Source organism: Scylla paramamosain, chromosome 30 (assembly GCF_035594125.1).
Source record: "Scylla paramamosain isolate STU-SP2022 chromosome 30, ASM3559412v1, whole genome shotgun sequence".
Lineage (NCBI taxonomy): Eukaryota > Metazoa > Arthropoda > Malacostraca > Decapoda > Portunidae > Scylla > Scylla paramamosain.
The window spans coordinates 2,582,046-2,597,500 of record NC_087180.1 but is presented as its reverse complement, the minus strand read 5'-3'; the positions used below and the strand labels follow the sequence as shown (position 1 = coordinate 2,597,500).

The following is a 15,455-nucleotide window of genomic DNA, read 5'->3' as shown; positions in this document are numbered from 1 at the left end:
TATTATTATTAAAGTGGTGTGTGTGTGTGTGTGTGTGTGTGTGTGTGTGTGTGTGTGTGTGTGTGTGTGTGTGTGTGTGTGTGTGTTTTTAATGAAAGTAATGGCCTAACCAAGTGGGCGGAATGGTGTAAAAATAATTAGCTGCCACCACCACTTCTTTCCTCAGTGCCACAATATTTGATCGGAATATTAATGGTATCATTTCTATATTGCCACAAAACATGGGGGAAAAAATAATTGGCCAAAATATGAGAATCTTAACAATGAGTTGTAGGGAAGTAAGGGAAGAGAGACAGAGCCATATGGAGCAGGAGGAGCTGGAGGAAGAACGAAAACATAAAGAAAAAAAAATAAATAAAAAGATGATGATGATGATGATGAAGGAGGAGGGAGAGAGAGAGAGAGAGAGAGAGAGAGAGAGAGAGAGAGAGAGAGAGAGAGAGAGAGAGAGAGAGAGAGAGAGAGAGAGAGAGAGGACGGAGGGAGGGAACCATCCTGGAAGTGAGCGGGATGGGCCCACCCTTTCTTGTCAAATCCAACGGATTTTCACATTCCAAGATGCGATCCTGCCGATACAAAAAATGAGCTTTTACCAGCGGTGGGGAGTACAACATGAAATTTCGCCTGGAATTAAAGTCACTAGAAGCTGCGAGAATTATTCAGTATTACCTAACAGTGCAGTAATTCGTTATATATTTTTACGCACGCCGTTAGGTCAGGTTGTGGGAAAAACTGTCACAGTTTTGTTAATGCAGATGATATAGTGAGTGATAGTATTTCTCAAGTCGCTGATGTCTCCACCTCAATGTTGACACTTAGCATTTTTATATAGGTAATGATTCCCGTATGTGAGAATATCTCCATTTTTGGCGAAAAATTGCGTGCAACTGTTGTAAAATATTATAATAAAAACAAACCTTCAATATTCAACATTAATATTCAACACAATAAAACAATTTGATCACAATAGCAAGGTGATACATTTATGTTCTTTCTGATTGTAATGTGGAAAGCTCTCAATTGCTATTGTAACTTTATTTCAGCAGCGCGTTACCTGATATAGAAGATGCAAGTGTAATATTTCGGATTTTTGTGATGTCTTGTTAATGTTCGAATCTTGTTGTGGAACTCGTGAAGTTAAGAGTTCATTGTTTCGTTCACTGTCTTTAATGTAGTTTCGGTTTCAGACACTGCATGCTTATGATGGCTTGTCAAAGGAAGGCGACCATAGACTACGCATTAAACAAACACCAACGTTGCCTTTTCCTCCTCGCCCTACCACAGCAAGTCATGCTGAGGTGGTACTCACCGTCTATAGGCGCGCAGCAGCAGAAATGATCGGACGAGCATCCTCCAGCAAGCGGTTTCTCCAGTGCTGTGCAATGCTCCTTGATTACGCCTCCCTCCTCCACGCAATCCTTCACCTCCGTTAGCACTGTGCATAAAAGAAACCTTATAATTTTGTATCTTGACAAACTTTTTGTCTCAAACATCTCTTCGCCTTATCAGGAATACTTTAAACGGGCTTTTGAGGAACGTATTGGGGTTTTCAAGTGATAGTCGTGACTATTATTTGTAAAATGAGACTTCTTTTTAAGTAGAAAATACAGCCTTAGGAACCGGAATGATCATGTATGTGGCTTTACAAAATAATCCTTACGAAAACTCAAAGCGTTTAAGAATACAGATGTAGGAAAATTAGAAAGGTAATTTGAGGTATGTGGATGTGATTTCCTCCTATATATATCAACTTGATCACCTGTGTCTATCTCAAATTCTCTAAATCGAATATCAAAGCAGCAACTAACATGGACGTCATACATAGTTGACTGCTAAATTACAGGTGCTCATTTCATTACATAAAATAAAAGTAGCTTCTTCAAAATAACGTATGCTTTCCTTATGGAGAGGTGGAGTTTAATGCAACTTTTGGTAAGGTTCATGGAGCACATCCAAGAATATAATTGCATCGAACACTTAAGAATATGGCATAAGAAAACAGGGGAAGCTGCTAGAAGCTGTCAGGCTGGAACGTGTCAGTCCCTGTATGAAACATATCTACCTATTTTCACTTATCATCCTCATCCAGAGGTTTGTCTAATCTTTCAGAGCTCCTTTTTTTTTTTTTTTCCCGATTTCTTTAATGATTCACCACCAACTCCCCTAATGACGTAGCAGTAAGAACCTGATCATTCAGCCAAACACATGAAAGAGTGGACAGTGGATTTAAGTCACGTAATGAGGCTCACCTTCATTAACAGCAACGCAGCATTTACAGTGAGCGCCACAGAGCCCGTACTTCACCTCCTCCCCTTCACGGCAGGCAGTGCGGCAGAGGCCTCGCCCGTCGTCACACATTGGGTTGCCCAGGCACACTGGGAAAAGTTGGGAACAAAGTGAATAAAGGGGGGTCTGTGTAATGATAGATAATCCGTATCAAAGAAAAAAAAAATACACAGAAGAAAAGAAAATAAGAAGTTCATTAAACTAACCATCCAGGAGAGCGCAGCAGCAGTGTCCCTTGGAGCATCCCGGCCCCACCTCTTTCTCGATCGATGAACACTTTTCCTTGATTGATCCTCCAGCCTTCACACATTCCTCCATCTCTATAGCACCTGTTGTGGAAAATGCTCGTTTTTGTAGAATGGACATAGACATCATATGAATTTGAGGAAAGAATAACCTTGTGATCGGTTAAATCATCTTAGTCTGTGTTCTTGGTAGATGCTCAAGATAAGGTGTTTAAGCGGTTTCTTTTTAAATGGTTGTACAAAGAGACATCAGTCAGGTTCTCCTCATCAGCGAACGAATGGTTATAAAGAAGACAAAACAGATTTAAGAAGATACGTTAAACTCGGATCACAAGCATGGTTCTATTTTTTCTAACACACAGTTCACCTGATATTATTTTACCTTTATTTTGATGATTCCGTCACCTGTTTCTAGTGTCGACACAGTGAATGCTTTAGTTAGTGTATCATTTATAAAAATAAAACTCGTGCCTCCATTTGTCTCTTCGACTTTGGATCCTAAAGCAAAATTTGTTAAATTTCTCCTTAACTGTCAAAGTATGTAGCTTTTTTCTTTATCAGTATCTCGTCTTAGCAATAAACACACACGCACATGCACCGTCCCCACACCCCCACATACACACACCTTATGGAACTGTTAGCTTCCTTCACTTGTTAATACCTTCACTAGATCATTGAATTAACGCATTGGCACCAACATCCTACCGTTGTCTATGGGTACACAGCATTTGCAGTGGTGACCACAGCCTCCCTGCTGTTTCTCCCAGATCTGACACTTCGTCCGACAAGATCCCCGTCCGTCTGCACAGTGTCCGTGAGGCGCGCAAGCTGAAAGGCATCAGTTGTTGCCTTAGAAATGCTACACGGAAAAAGGTGCACAGTAATACTAAAATAATTAGAAACACCACTAAAAACAACAGTAATAAGAACAATAACAGCAGCAACAACACCAATGATAATAATAATGACAATGATAATAACAATGATAATTATAATAATAATAATAATAATAATAATAATAATAATAATAATAATGATAATAATAGTAATAAATTTTCATTACTTGATTTTTGTTACACTCAAGTAAAAATTTCCATACATAATGGAAAAAGCTCACCATCCTTAGGCGCGCAGCAGCAGTACTTGCCCGTGCAGCCAAGACCCACCTCCTCCTCTGTTGCTGCACAGGTCCCCTTCAACGTCCCTCCTTCCTTCATGCACGAACTGATTTCCAACGCCCCTGAAACAAGACATAAAAATCTGAAACGACTGAATAGTACTTGCACTTTAAACACTTACATATGGTACCCATGCACATAACTATTAGATAAATTTCTTCGGCAACGGCTGAAATCAAGAACACACACACACACACACACACACACACACACACACACACACACACACACACACACACACACACACACACACACACACTGTGGAAATATCAGAATTATGTTTATCGAATTATGAATATCACATTTTTTGCCCTTTTAAATTCTTGCGAAGGCTGTGGCTCCTACCATTGTCCACGGGCACACAGCACTTGCAGTCGTGGCCGCAGCCGCCGTGCTGCTGCTTCTCCCATGTGCGGCACTGCGTCCGGCAGGATCCCCGCCCCTTTGCACACTCTGGGTGCGCATGACAGACTGCAGGGTACAAATTAAATGACAGAAATCTTAAAGGAAAAAAAAGTGGTATTTTCTCCTTTTACTACTTTATTTGTCTCAAGTACCTTGTGCATTTAATTAATGTAACTTGTTATAAATATAATAAAACTTGAATGTTGTACTGGTAAAGTAATAGGCTATTGTTGACGTCATATATGGTCAGATGTTTTGTTTGAAAAGGAGGATACAGAACCTAGAAAATATAACACAAATTGCTTTCAGTGGCCTCACACGTCTAGATATCTGAGAAGCTTAAAGGAGGTTACTGAAGATTAGAAATTGCATGACCAGTAAGATGGTGAATATTGCAGAAGTTAATGCAGAGAAAGTTGAAACGGTGTCAAAATATCTCATGCCGTCGCCTTGAGGGTGGTTTCACTTGTGTATAGATATTTCTAGTCTTTTTCCTAGATAAGAACTCTGGTTAACATTCATGTGGGCCGCATTATTATTATTATTATTATTATTACTAGTAGTAGTAGTAGTAAAAGTAGTAGTAGTAAGATTTTTTTTTTTTTATGTAGGAGGGACACTGACCAAGGGCAACAAAAATCCAATAAAAAAAAATGCCCACTGAAATGCCAGTCCCATAAAAGGGTCTAAAGCGGTAGTTAAAATTTGAAGGATAAGCGTCTTGAAACCTCCTCCTTGAAGGAATTCAAGTCATAGGAAGGTGGAAATACAGAAGCAGGCAGGGAGTTCCAGACTTTACCAGAGAAAGGGATGAATGATTGAGAATACTGGTTAACTCTTGCGTTAGAGAGGTGAACAGAATAGGGGTGAGAGTAAGAAGAAAGTCTTGTGCAGCGAGGCCGCGGGAGGAGGGGAGGCATGCAGTTAGCAAGATTAGAAGAGCAGTTAGCATGAAAATAGCGGTAGAAGACACCTAGATATGCAACATTGCGGCGATGAGAGAGAGGCTGAAGACAGCCAGTTAGAGGAGAGGAGTGGATGAGACGAAAAGCTTTTGATTCCACCCTGTCTAGAAGAGCAGTATGAGTGGAACCGCCCCCCCAGACATGTGAAGCATACTCCATACATGGACGGAATGCCCTTGTACAGAGTTAGCAGCTGGGGGAGTGAGAAAAGCTGGCGGAGACGTCTCAGAACGCCTAACTTCATAGAAGCTGTTTTAGCTAGAGATGAGATGTAAAGTTTCCAGTTCAGATTATAAGTAAAGGACAGACCGAGGATGTTCAATGTAGAAGAGAGGGGCAGTTGAGTGTCATCGAAGAAGAGGGGGTAGCTGTCTGGAAGGTTGTGTCGAGTTAATAGATGGAGGAATTGAGTTTTTGAGGCATTGAACAATACCAAATTTGCTCTGCCTCAATCAGAAATTTTAGAACGATCAGAAGTCAAGCGTTCTGCGGCTTTCCTGCGTGAAATGTTTACTTCCTGAAGGATTGGACGTCTATGAAAAGATGTGGAAAAGTGCAGGGTGGTATCATCAGCGTAGGAGTGGATAGGACAAGAAGTTTGGTTTAGAAGATCATTAATGAATAATAAGAAGAGAGTGGGTGACAGGACAGAACCCTGAGGAACACCACTGTTAATAGATTTAGGAGAAGAACAGTGATCGTCTACCACAGCAGCAATAGAACGGTCAGAAAGGAAACTTGAGATGAAGTTACAGAGAGAAGGATAGAAGCCGTAGGAGGGTAGTTTGGAAATCAAAGCTTTGTGCCAGACTCTATCAAAAACTTTTGATATGTGCAAGGCAACACCAAAAGTTTCACCAAAATCTCTAAGAGAGGATGACCAAGACTCAGTAAGGAAAGCCAGAAGATCACCAGTAGAGCGGCCTTGACGGAACCCATACTGGCGATCATATAGAAGGTTGTGAAGTGATAGATGTTTAAGAATCTTCCTGTTGAGGATAAATTCAAAAACTTTAGATAGGCAGGAAATTAAAGCAATTGGACGGCAGTTTGAGGGATTAGAACGGTCACCCTTTTTAGGAACAGGCTGAATGTAGGCAAACTTCCAGCAAGAAGGAAAGGTAGATGTTGACAGACAGAGCTGAAAGAGTTTGACTAGGCAAGGTGCAAGCACGGAGGCACAGTTTCGGAAAACAATAGGAGGGACCCCATCAGGTCCATAAGCCTTCCGAGGGTTTAGGCCAGCAAGGGCATGGAAGACATCATTGCGAAGAATTTTAATAGGTAGCATGAAGTAGTCAGAGGGTGGAAGAGAGGGAGGAACAAGGTAGAGTTTTTAGCAAAGCATTGAGCAAAGAGTTCAGCTTTAGAAATAGATGTGATAGCAGTGGTGCCATCTGGTTGAAGTAGAGGAGGGAAAGAAGAAAAGTTATTGGAGATATTTTTTGGCTAGATGCCAGAAGTCACGAGGGGAATTAGATCTTGAAAGATTTTGACACTTTCTGTTAATGAAGGAGTTTTTGGCTAGTTGGAGAACAGACTTGGCATGGTTCCGGGCAGAAATATAAAGTGCATGAGATTTTGGTGATGGAAGGCTTAAGTACCTTTTGTGGGCCACCTCTCTATTATGTGTAGCACGGGAACAAGGTGTGTTAAACCAAGGTTTGGAAGGTTTAGGACGAGAAAAAGAGTGAGGAATGTACGTCTCCATGCCAGACACTGTCACCTCTGTTATGCGCTCAGCACACAAAGATGGGTCTCTGACACGGAAGCAGTAGTCATTCCAAGGAAAATCAGCAAAATACCTCCTCAGGTCCCCCCATCTAGCAGAGGCAAAACGCCAGAGGCACCTTCGCTTAGGGGGATCCTGAGGAGGGATTGCAGCGATAGGACAATGATACAGATATGAGATTGTGATCGGAGGAGCCAAACGGAGATGATGATAGTAATTAATAATAATAATAATAATAATAATAATAATAATAATAATAATAATAATAATAATAATAATAATAATAGTAATAGTAATAATAATAATAGTGATGATAAGAATTTTGATAAATAGCTCACAAAAATGCAGTCGTTGCACATAGTGTAGCAGGAAAGGTATGGAAATTAATGACCTCACTGTGACAGTGGCAGGCACGCAGCGACCTCCCTTCCCCCCCACCACACCCTCACCCGCATTTATTGCAATCTAATACATCCTGAGACACTAAGGAAAGCCAGTAACTCACCAAATGATAAACTATTACAAACTCAACTTTCCCGACAAAAATACAGTCCCTTCACTAACCATCCGCCGGAGCGCAGCAGCAGTGGCCGTCTGAGCAGCCTGGCCCCACTTCTTCCTCTACTGATGAACACTGGGTCTTGATCGATCCTCCAGCCTTCATACAGGCTTCCATTTCTATAAGCCCTGTTACAAAAGAAATGTATGACAGTGTTGATAATATTAATTTACCACACTTTATTCACTTGTTACATTATTTCCATCATTCATTAAATTTGAAGACAGGTTCATACCCGTGTCTATCTGCACACAACACTTGCAGTCGTGTCCGCAACCGCCTAGCTGCTTCTCCCACGCACGGCACTTTGTCCGGCAAGATCCGCGCCCGTCTGAACAATCTCGGTGGGCCTCACAGACTATGAAGTGGAAAGAGTTTGCTTAGAAATGTTACGTGAAAAAAAAAAAAAGTAGAAAAAAATAATCAAATGGCTGAGCTAGTTTAGTGGCGGATATCTTGATGGTCCTTTAAATTGTCATATGAAGAAGGAACGCAAATAACCACAGAGTTCCATATTTTAGTATGAAACGAGTGACTGAATTAGATGGGCAGCACAGAGGTTTGTGCAGCAAACCCGAGAGAAGGGAAAGGCCATGCAGTTAGTAACCTTAGAGGAGCAATAACCGTAGGAATAACGATAAAAGAAGGCAAGAGATGCAACACTGTAGCGGCGAGTGAGAGAGAGAAGACAGCCTGTTGAAGGAGGTGAGTTGATGAGACTTGGGAAAGTTTTACAAGGTAAATCTTCCCATTTAAGGCAGCCGCACTCCATAGAAGGCCGGTTTAGCGCCCTATACAAAGCAAATATCTACGAGGAGAGAAATTGCCCGAGACAAAACACAAGCCATTTAAAGGTGATGATTCTGGGAATTTCCATTTAACACTTTTAGAGAGAGAGAGAGAGAGAGAGAGAGAGAGAGAGAGAGAGAGAGAGAGAGAGAGAGAGAGAGAGAGAGAGAGAGAGAGAGAGAGAGAGAGAAAACATATTCTAAGTACTTGATGTTCATTGTAGGTAAGCACCTACAATACAATGAGACACACACACACACACACACACACACACACACACACACACACACGAGGAGAGGATTTCCAGTTTTCCACTCCTGCCGGAAAGTTACTGCTCGGTTTCCATTCCGTCCCTTCTTCCTGGTGCTGGTGACGACTACCAGTAGGGAAGCTAGTGAGTATTATTGAGGTAATCCTTGTCAGTAATTCCTTGTATCACGACAAGCGTATTGGCTGTACCATACATGACGGCGCTAGATTAAAGATATACTCATCAATGGAGGGAAGCAGCATGAAGCTTACCATCTTTTGGGACGCAGCAACAGTAACTGCCGGTGCAGCCCAGTCCCATCTCTTCATCCGTCTCCGAACAGCGTTCTTTGAGCGACCCTCCTTCGTTAAGACATTTCTTTATCTCTATAGTAGCTGAAACAAGTAAATGGACATTTAAAAGACTGTGTTAATAGTTCAATTCCATGCATTTACATGTTATTTACATGTATTGTTTTAATTGATCAATCTATTATTTCTTATGTAAAATTATCGACGAATAAATAAATAAGTAAATGAATATATATAAATATATATATATATATATATATATATATATATATATATATATATATATATATATATATATATATATATATATATATATATATATATATATATACACGAGTATAATATCAATACATACCATGCTCCACGGGGACGCAACACTTGCAGCTCAAACCACAGCCAGTTCCTGCTCCCACTTCTTGTTCCCAAACGTTACATATCGTTCTGCAGAGTCCGCGACCCGCCAGACATCCCGGCAAGACTTGGCAGGCTGTGGGAGGAGAGACAAAGGGAAACACTAGTAATATGATGCTCTTTAGACACACACACACACACACACACACACACACACACACACACACACACACACACACGCACTGTGCTATCATTTATGAGTGGATCGCTTTTCTTGCCAGATCCATGGATCAGTTGACCTGCATACAGGCCATTGTAATTTTGCGAAGGAATATGTAACTACAAAATGTACCTACATATATATTCACCAATTTATATGTATAACAAAAGCGATCACAATGCGCACCGTCTTTTGGAGCACAGCAGCAGAAGTTGTGTGAGCATCCGCCAGCCACTTCTTGCTCTTTCTGGTTGCACTTGAGCTTGACCGAGCCTCCAGCCTTCATGCATTCATCCATATCGTCACAACCTAATGGAGGAACCTCTTCAAGAGGGAGGTTTCTAGAAACTTAATCTTCAGTTTTTCACTACCGTTTTGGACTCTATTCGGGGACCGGTATCTCAGTGACTTTTTTTTTTTATTGGACTTTTGTTGCCCTTAGCCGGTGTCCCTCCCACGTAAAAAAAAAAAAAAAATCAATCATAAATAAATAAAATAAATAAATAAATGAATAAATAAATAAAATAAATCAATGAATAAATAAATAAAGGTTTATGGATCTTATCTTGTTTTTATACCATAAATGAAAATATATCCACTGAGATACTCAGATTGAAGGTCGTTAGTGTTTGGGACTAAACCTAAAACAATAAAAAACCTAAAACCTAAACCTAAAACAGTAAAACAGTAAACCTAAAACAGTAAAATAAAAAATAAAAAAATAAAATGATAATAATAACAATAATAATAATAATAATAATAATAATAATAATAATGATAATAATAATAATAATAATAATAATAATAATAATAATAATGAATAAAATAAATAGATAAATAAATAAATAAAATAATTAAAATAATTAAAATAAATAAATAAAATCAAATAAATAAATAAAATAAATAAATAAATAAATAAACTTGGAAAATTAAGCAGTCTTTGAAATATTCAAAGTAACATGATTTCAAACTAATGCTTAGTGCAGCTGTATGAGGACATTTCCATGAGCCGTTTGAAGGAAGTAGTGATTCAGACACGACAGATATTTAGTAAAGAATAGTTGTTCCGGAATACAAACTACTATCTATTAAAATATTAAACTAATATTAACCCTTGAAAAATTGTGAACATTTTTTTCCAATAGTATAATAATCACAAATACTGCTGTCTGCCATGTTAAGTATCTCCAAACAAATAGTGTTGTTCTTTGGAAGAAAAATACTAAAATTAAAAGAAGTAGGAGGAATAGAGATCCACTTAATTACCTGCTTCTATGACATCTCCAGCAGTGCAACACTTGCAGTTCTTGCCTGAACAACCTTTGGGCACTTCATTCTCCCCAGACGAACACTGTTTCTTACATTTGCCATGTGCTTCAACACATTTTGTTTTTCTTTTGCATCCTGTAAATTAGAAAAAGAATTCTGTCAGACAAATTCAGATACACTGAAAATGTTATGTGCCAAAATTCCCCATTCCTTTATCAGACAGGAATCAGGGCAGGACCGAAAGCACAAAACTCGACTCTCAAATTTTGACGTACAGCGTTTATTTGTTTATTTTATTTTTTTTTACATATATTTTTTTATCATCTTACATTTCATTTACTGCCCTAAATATTTGAGACAGTTATGTTGAATATAAAAGTCGATAAACAAAATTTATATATTTATAATTTGTTATTATAAATGTGAGGTACTGGCATTTAGCCATTCAACTGTTGCTTTATCAAACCAGTGTTTTACTCTCTTAAAGCAGCAGTACTTATTTAAATGTCGTGTGTTTACAAAAAGTAAACTCGATTTTAAAATTTTTCAATCAAAAATATATTTCAAAGAAAATGAAGTGGTAAATATTTCACTTCATTACGTTAGAGTAATCGATCTTATAAAGAAAAGTCTTGTGCTTTTCTTGCATCAAAATATTTGTCACTTGTGCGAAGTCTTAAAGAAGTCTATTACCATTTTATAAATTAATATAATTTTTTTAACTCAACATTCCATCCAGCGTCACATCACTGCATTTCACTTGACCAGTCAACACATCGCTAACATTTTTCTCGGATTAATACTCGGTATTTATTCTTAATCGTAATTCATTTTCATTGCTTGTCCATTTAGGTAAATGTTTCAAGAGTTGTTGAATATTCGTAAGCAGATGTCTCGCACATCACTCATTGGTTACTTATGAGTACAGACTCAAGTTTGACATGTCTCACACGACAGCCTTTAGATGTGAATACAGACATTAGGAATTACGGAGGACCACACGTCGTTGCTTAGCACGTACCTGTCGACTTTTTTGAGACACAGCAATAACATTTTTTGCCACAAAGTTTCGGAACGCTGTCTTCCTTCTTGGAACACTTCTTCTTACATTTCCCCTTCTTATTTTTGCACTTGTCCTTCTGAGGACAATTCACTGAGGAAGAAGACATCCGTAAGACTTGTACAGTGACTGACACACACACACACACACACACACACACACACGGTTTTTGTTTTTCTTGTTGCCCTTGGTCAGTGCTCCTCTGATATGCATTACTAGTTTATATATATATATATATATATATATATATATATATATATATATATATATATATATATATATATATATATATATATATATATATATATATATATATATATATATATATATATATATATATATATATATATATATATATATATATATATATATATATATATATATATATATAAACTAGTAATGCATATCAGAGGAGCACTGACCAAGGGCAACAAGAAAAACAAAAACGAAATAAAAAGCCCACTGAGATGCCAGTCCCAAAAGAAAGGTCAAAAGCGTCATCCAGAAATGGAGTATGTGTCTTGAAACCTCACTCCTGAAAGAGTTTAAGTCATAGGAAGGAGGAAATACACAAGCAAGCAGGGAGTTCCAGAGTTTACCAGAAAAAAAAAATAATGATTGAGAATACTGGTTAACTCTTGCATTAAAGAGGTGGACAGAACAGAGATGAGAGAAAGTAGAAATTCTTTTCCAGCGAGATCGCGGGAGGAGAGGACGCATGAATTAAGCAAGATCAGAAGAGCAATTAGCGTGAAAATAGCAGTGGAAGATATCAAGGGATGAAAAATTGTGGCGATGAGAAAGGCACCACGCATACACACATCATTCACACTCAGCTCCGTCAACATCCGGTGGATAGGTACAGTCCAGTAGTGCATCCCTCTTTTCTGTATGATGTCCTACGAGCAGACAAAAGAAAACACTATAATGTAGCAGTTCATAAAAAAAAAAAAAAAAAAAGAAACATAAGAACGTAAGAAAATAAGAATTAAGGGAAGCTGCAAGAAGCTACCAGGCTTACGCGTGGCAGTCCCTGTATGAAATATACCTACCTATTTCCACTTACCATCCCCATCCATAAATCTGTCTAATCTTCTCTTAAAGGTCCCTAATATCTTAGCACTAACAACTTGATTACTGAATTCGTTCCACTCATCTACCACTATTTGATAAACAATATCTTCCTATCTCTTTCTTAAACCTAAATTTTTCAAGCTTGAACCCGTTATTTCTTGTTCTACCCTGTTTGGTGAACCTAAGAATTTTGCTTACGTTCCCCTTGTTATAACCCTTATACCACTTAAAGACTTCTATCAGGTCCCCTCTTAACCTACGTCTCTAAAGAATGTAACTGTAACAGTTTCAATCTCGCCTCGTAAGGAATGCTCCTCATCCCCAGCATCCTTTTAGTCATTCTCTTTGTACTGATTCTAATAGACCTCTATCCTTCCTGTAATGTGGGGAACAGAACTGCACAGCGTAGTCTAGATAAGGTCTGACCAACGCCAAGTATAACTTTAGTATTACTTCGGGCCTTCTATTTTTTAACACTCCTAAAAATGATGGGTACTACATTAGCCTGTGGAGGCTAATGTAGTACCCATCTTTAAGAAAGGAGATAAAACTTTAACGTCTAATTATAGACCTGTCAGCTTAACTTCTGTTACAGGTAAAATAATGGAATCAATAATAGCGAAGAGCATTAGGAAACATTTAGACAAACCTAACTTGATAAATCAGTCACAGCATGGCTTCACGAAGGAGAAGTCTTGCTTGACTAATTTGTTAAGTTTTAACAGTAAAGTGTACGAGGCAGCAGATAATGGTGATAGTTATGACACCTTATATCTGGACTTTAGTAAAGCGTCTGACAAGGTACCCCATCAGAGGCTCCTGAGAAAGGTTAGGGCAATGAAAGAAAGAAAGAAAAAGGAACAATAAATATTCCACTCCTTTTATCAGTCTGCTACAGCAACCCTTGTTTTTCTTTTCTGTCACATAAAAGTTAGTATTACATAGTTATGAGAAAACTTTGCCTTTTACTTGAGTGATAACAAAAGTTCTGACTAATTTTTACATCAGGTCTATGTAATACTTAAAGTCATGGATATACTAAATATGACTGATACAAAAAAAAAGTGTTATTATAACCAAATAGGAGACAAAAAAGAAAAGATGCAAATTTATTACTTACATTGGCCTCTCTTCAGCAGCTCTTCAGGTGAGTCCCTTGCGGTCCTCAGCATTGCATTTGTTCCTTCCATTCCTATGGAAGACATAATACATTCACCACATTGATTATCCTGCACTGTCATCACATCAGACAAGTTGCGGGTGTCGAAGAGATCACGTTACCAGCGACAACCTTTGGTCAAATCTGTCATAAAGAAGACTTGCAAATGAGCGTAAAAAGTCATGTTTAAAATCAGTAGCAAACTATAAAAAGGCAAAACTGGCCCACTGAGGTGACAGTCCCAAAGAAAAGGTAAAGAAAGTCGTCCAAATTTGAAGGATAAGTGTCTTGAAACCTCACTCTTGAAAGAATGTGTCAGGAAAGACGGAACACAGAAGCAGGTAGGATGTTCTAGAGTTCACCAGAAAAAAAAAAAAAGAAGAAGAATGAATTACTGAGAATACTGGTTAACTCTTGCATTAAAGAGATGGACAGAATAGTGGTGAAAGAAAGCTTTGTGCAGCGAAGCCGTGGGCGGAGGGAAGGGATACCGTTAGCCAAATAAAAAGAGCAGTTAGCGAGGAAGCGTAGAAGATAACAAGAGATGCAACATTGCGGCAATGAGAGAGACAGTCAATTAGAGGAGTGTTGATAAAACGAGGTGCTTTTGATTCCTTCCTGTCTAAAAAGTGTATGGTGATGGAAAGCACTAAAATGTACAATCATTCCATACTTTTGTAGGAAGACTGCGTCACTAAGGTTTGTGGTAAATGTTAAGGGTGGTGGACTACTTAGACTTGCTTGCAGTTGTTCCTGAGGTCGGAAAAAAGGTTAAAAATGATAATGTAGAGCATAACTCGTGTACCAGTCAGCTGCCTCATTTAAAGGGAAGGAGGCATGGTGCATAATTGTGAGACAAATAACTCAGTGCAGCATCACTTACTCTCGAGGCAGCACCAGCCATCAGGACAGTCGTCGTCGTATTTCAGCTGCACGGAGCACTGGTCTGTCATCGCCACACACTTGCCACCGAGCCCGGAGCAGGAAGGTGCCGCCTACCAACCAGCGTGACGTCATCCCACGAGACGAGCAGTTGACACAAGAGTTGATGACACGAGATTAAATGACATGTTTAAGAAAAAAAAAAAAAAATGAAAACCATGACCAATTCAGGAAACAAGAAATCCCTTCAAAGTTAAAATGGAGAACTCTGGTTGGATCTGTAGCAGTGCCATGAGGTTGTTCGCGACCTGGGGTAACAACAACAACAACAACACACACACACACACACACACACACACACACACACACACACACACACACACACACACACACCTAAACAAACAAGTTCAACGCAACCTTGTCTTGGGGCGAGAGAATACACGTTGCATTGTCCCCGGGTCGCATCAACACACGAAGGGTTGAGTGATGTTCAATTTTGTAATCTACTCAGAGTACTTTCTTTACTGCTTTCAAAAATATTCATGGTCTCATACTTGATTTCCAGTTTACATCTCTTTATGTAAACCGACTTTTTCCTCACTTCCTTATAAATATTCTGCTTCGTTTTGTTCCTTGATTTTTGTGTTTCTAATTCGTATTCTTAGGAGTACTTTACCTATTTAGCCTACACCTCTTTTGCATCTACGTGTGTCTTACAAC

At 38.8% G+C, this 15,455-nt stretch overlaps 2 protein-coding genes across 2 annotated transcripts; both read right to left on the bottom strand.

The window, feature by feature from the left end:
• Positions 1-1,977: 1,977 nt before the first annotated feature.
• LOC135116051 (keratin-associated protein 5-1-like) lies at positions 1,978-4,215 on the bottom strand. The gene is made up of 4 exons (XM_064033265.1): positions 4,055-4,215; positions 3,649-3,771; positions 3,237-3,359; positions 1,978-2,615 (listed from the first exon to the last, which is right to left on the bottom strand). The coding sequence occupies exons 2-4, from the start codon at positions 3,746-3,748 to the stop codon at positions 2,488-2,490; spliced, it is 351 nt and encodes a 116-aa protein (XP_063889335.1). The 5' UTR covers positions 3,749-3,771; positions 4,055-4,215; the 3' UTR covers positions 1,978-2,487.
• Positions 4,216-7,370: 3,155 nt separating this feature from the next.
• On the bottom strand, positions 7,371-14,806 carry LOC135116019 (keratin-associated protein 5-1-like). Its single transcript, XM_064033239.1, has 9 exons — positions 14,737-14,806; positions 13,815-13,886; positions 11,477-11,518; positions 10,558-10,695; positions 9,478-9,600; positions 9,076-9,207; positions 8,682-8,804; positions 7,606-7,728; positions 7,371-7,498 (listed from the first exon to the last, which is right to left on the bottom strand). The coding sequence occupies exons 1-9, from the start codon at positions 14,804-14,806 to the stop codon at positions 7,371-7,373; spliced, it is 951 nt and encodes a 316-aa protein (XP_063889309.1).
• Positions 14,807-15,455: the final 649 nt, after the last annotated feature.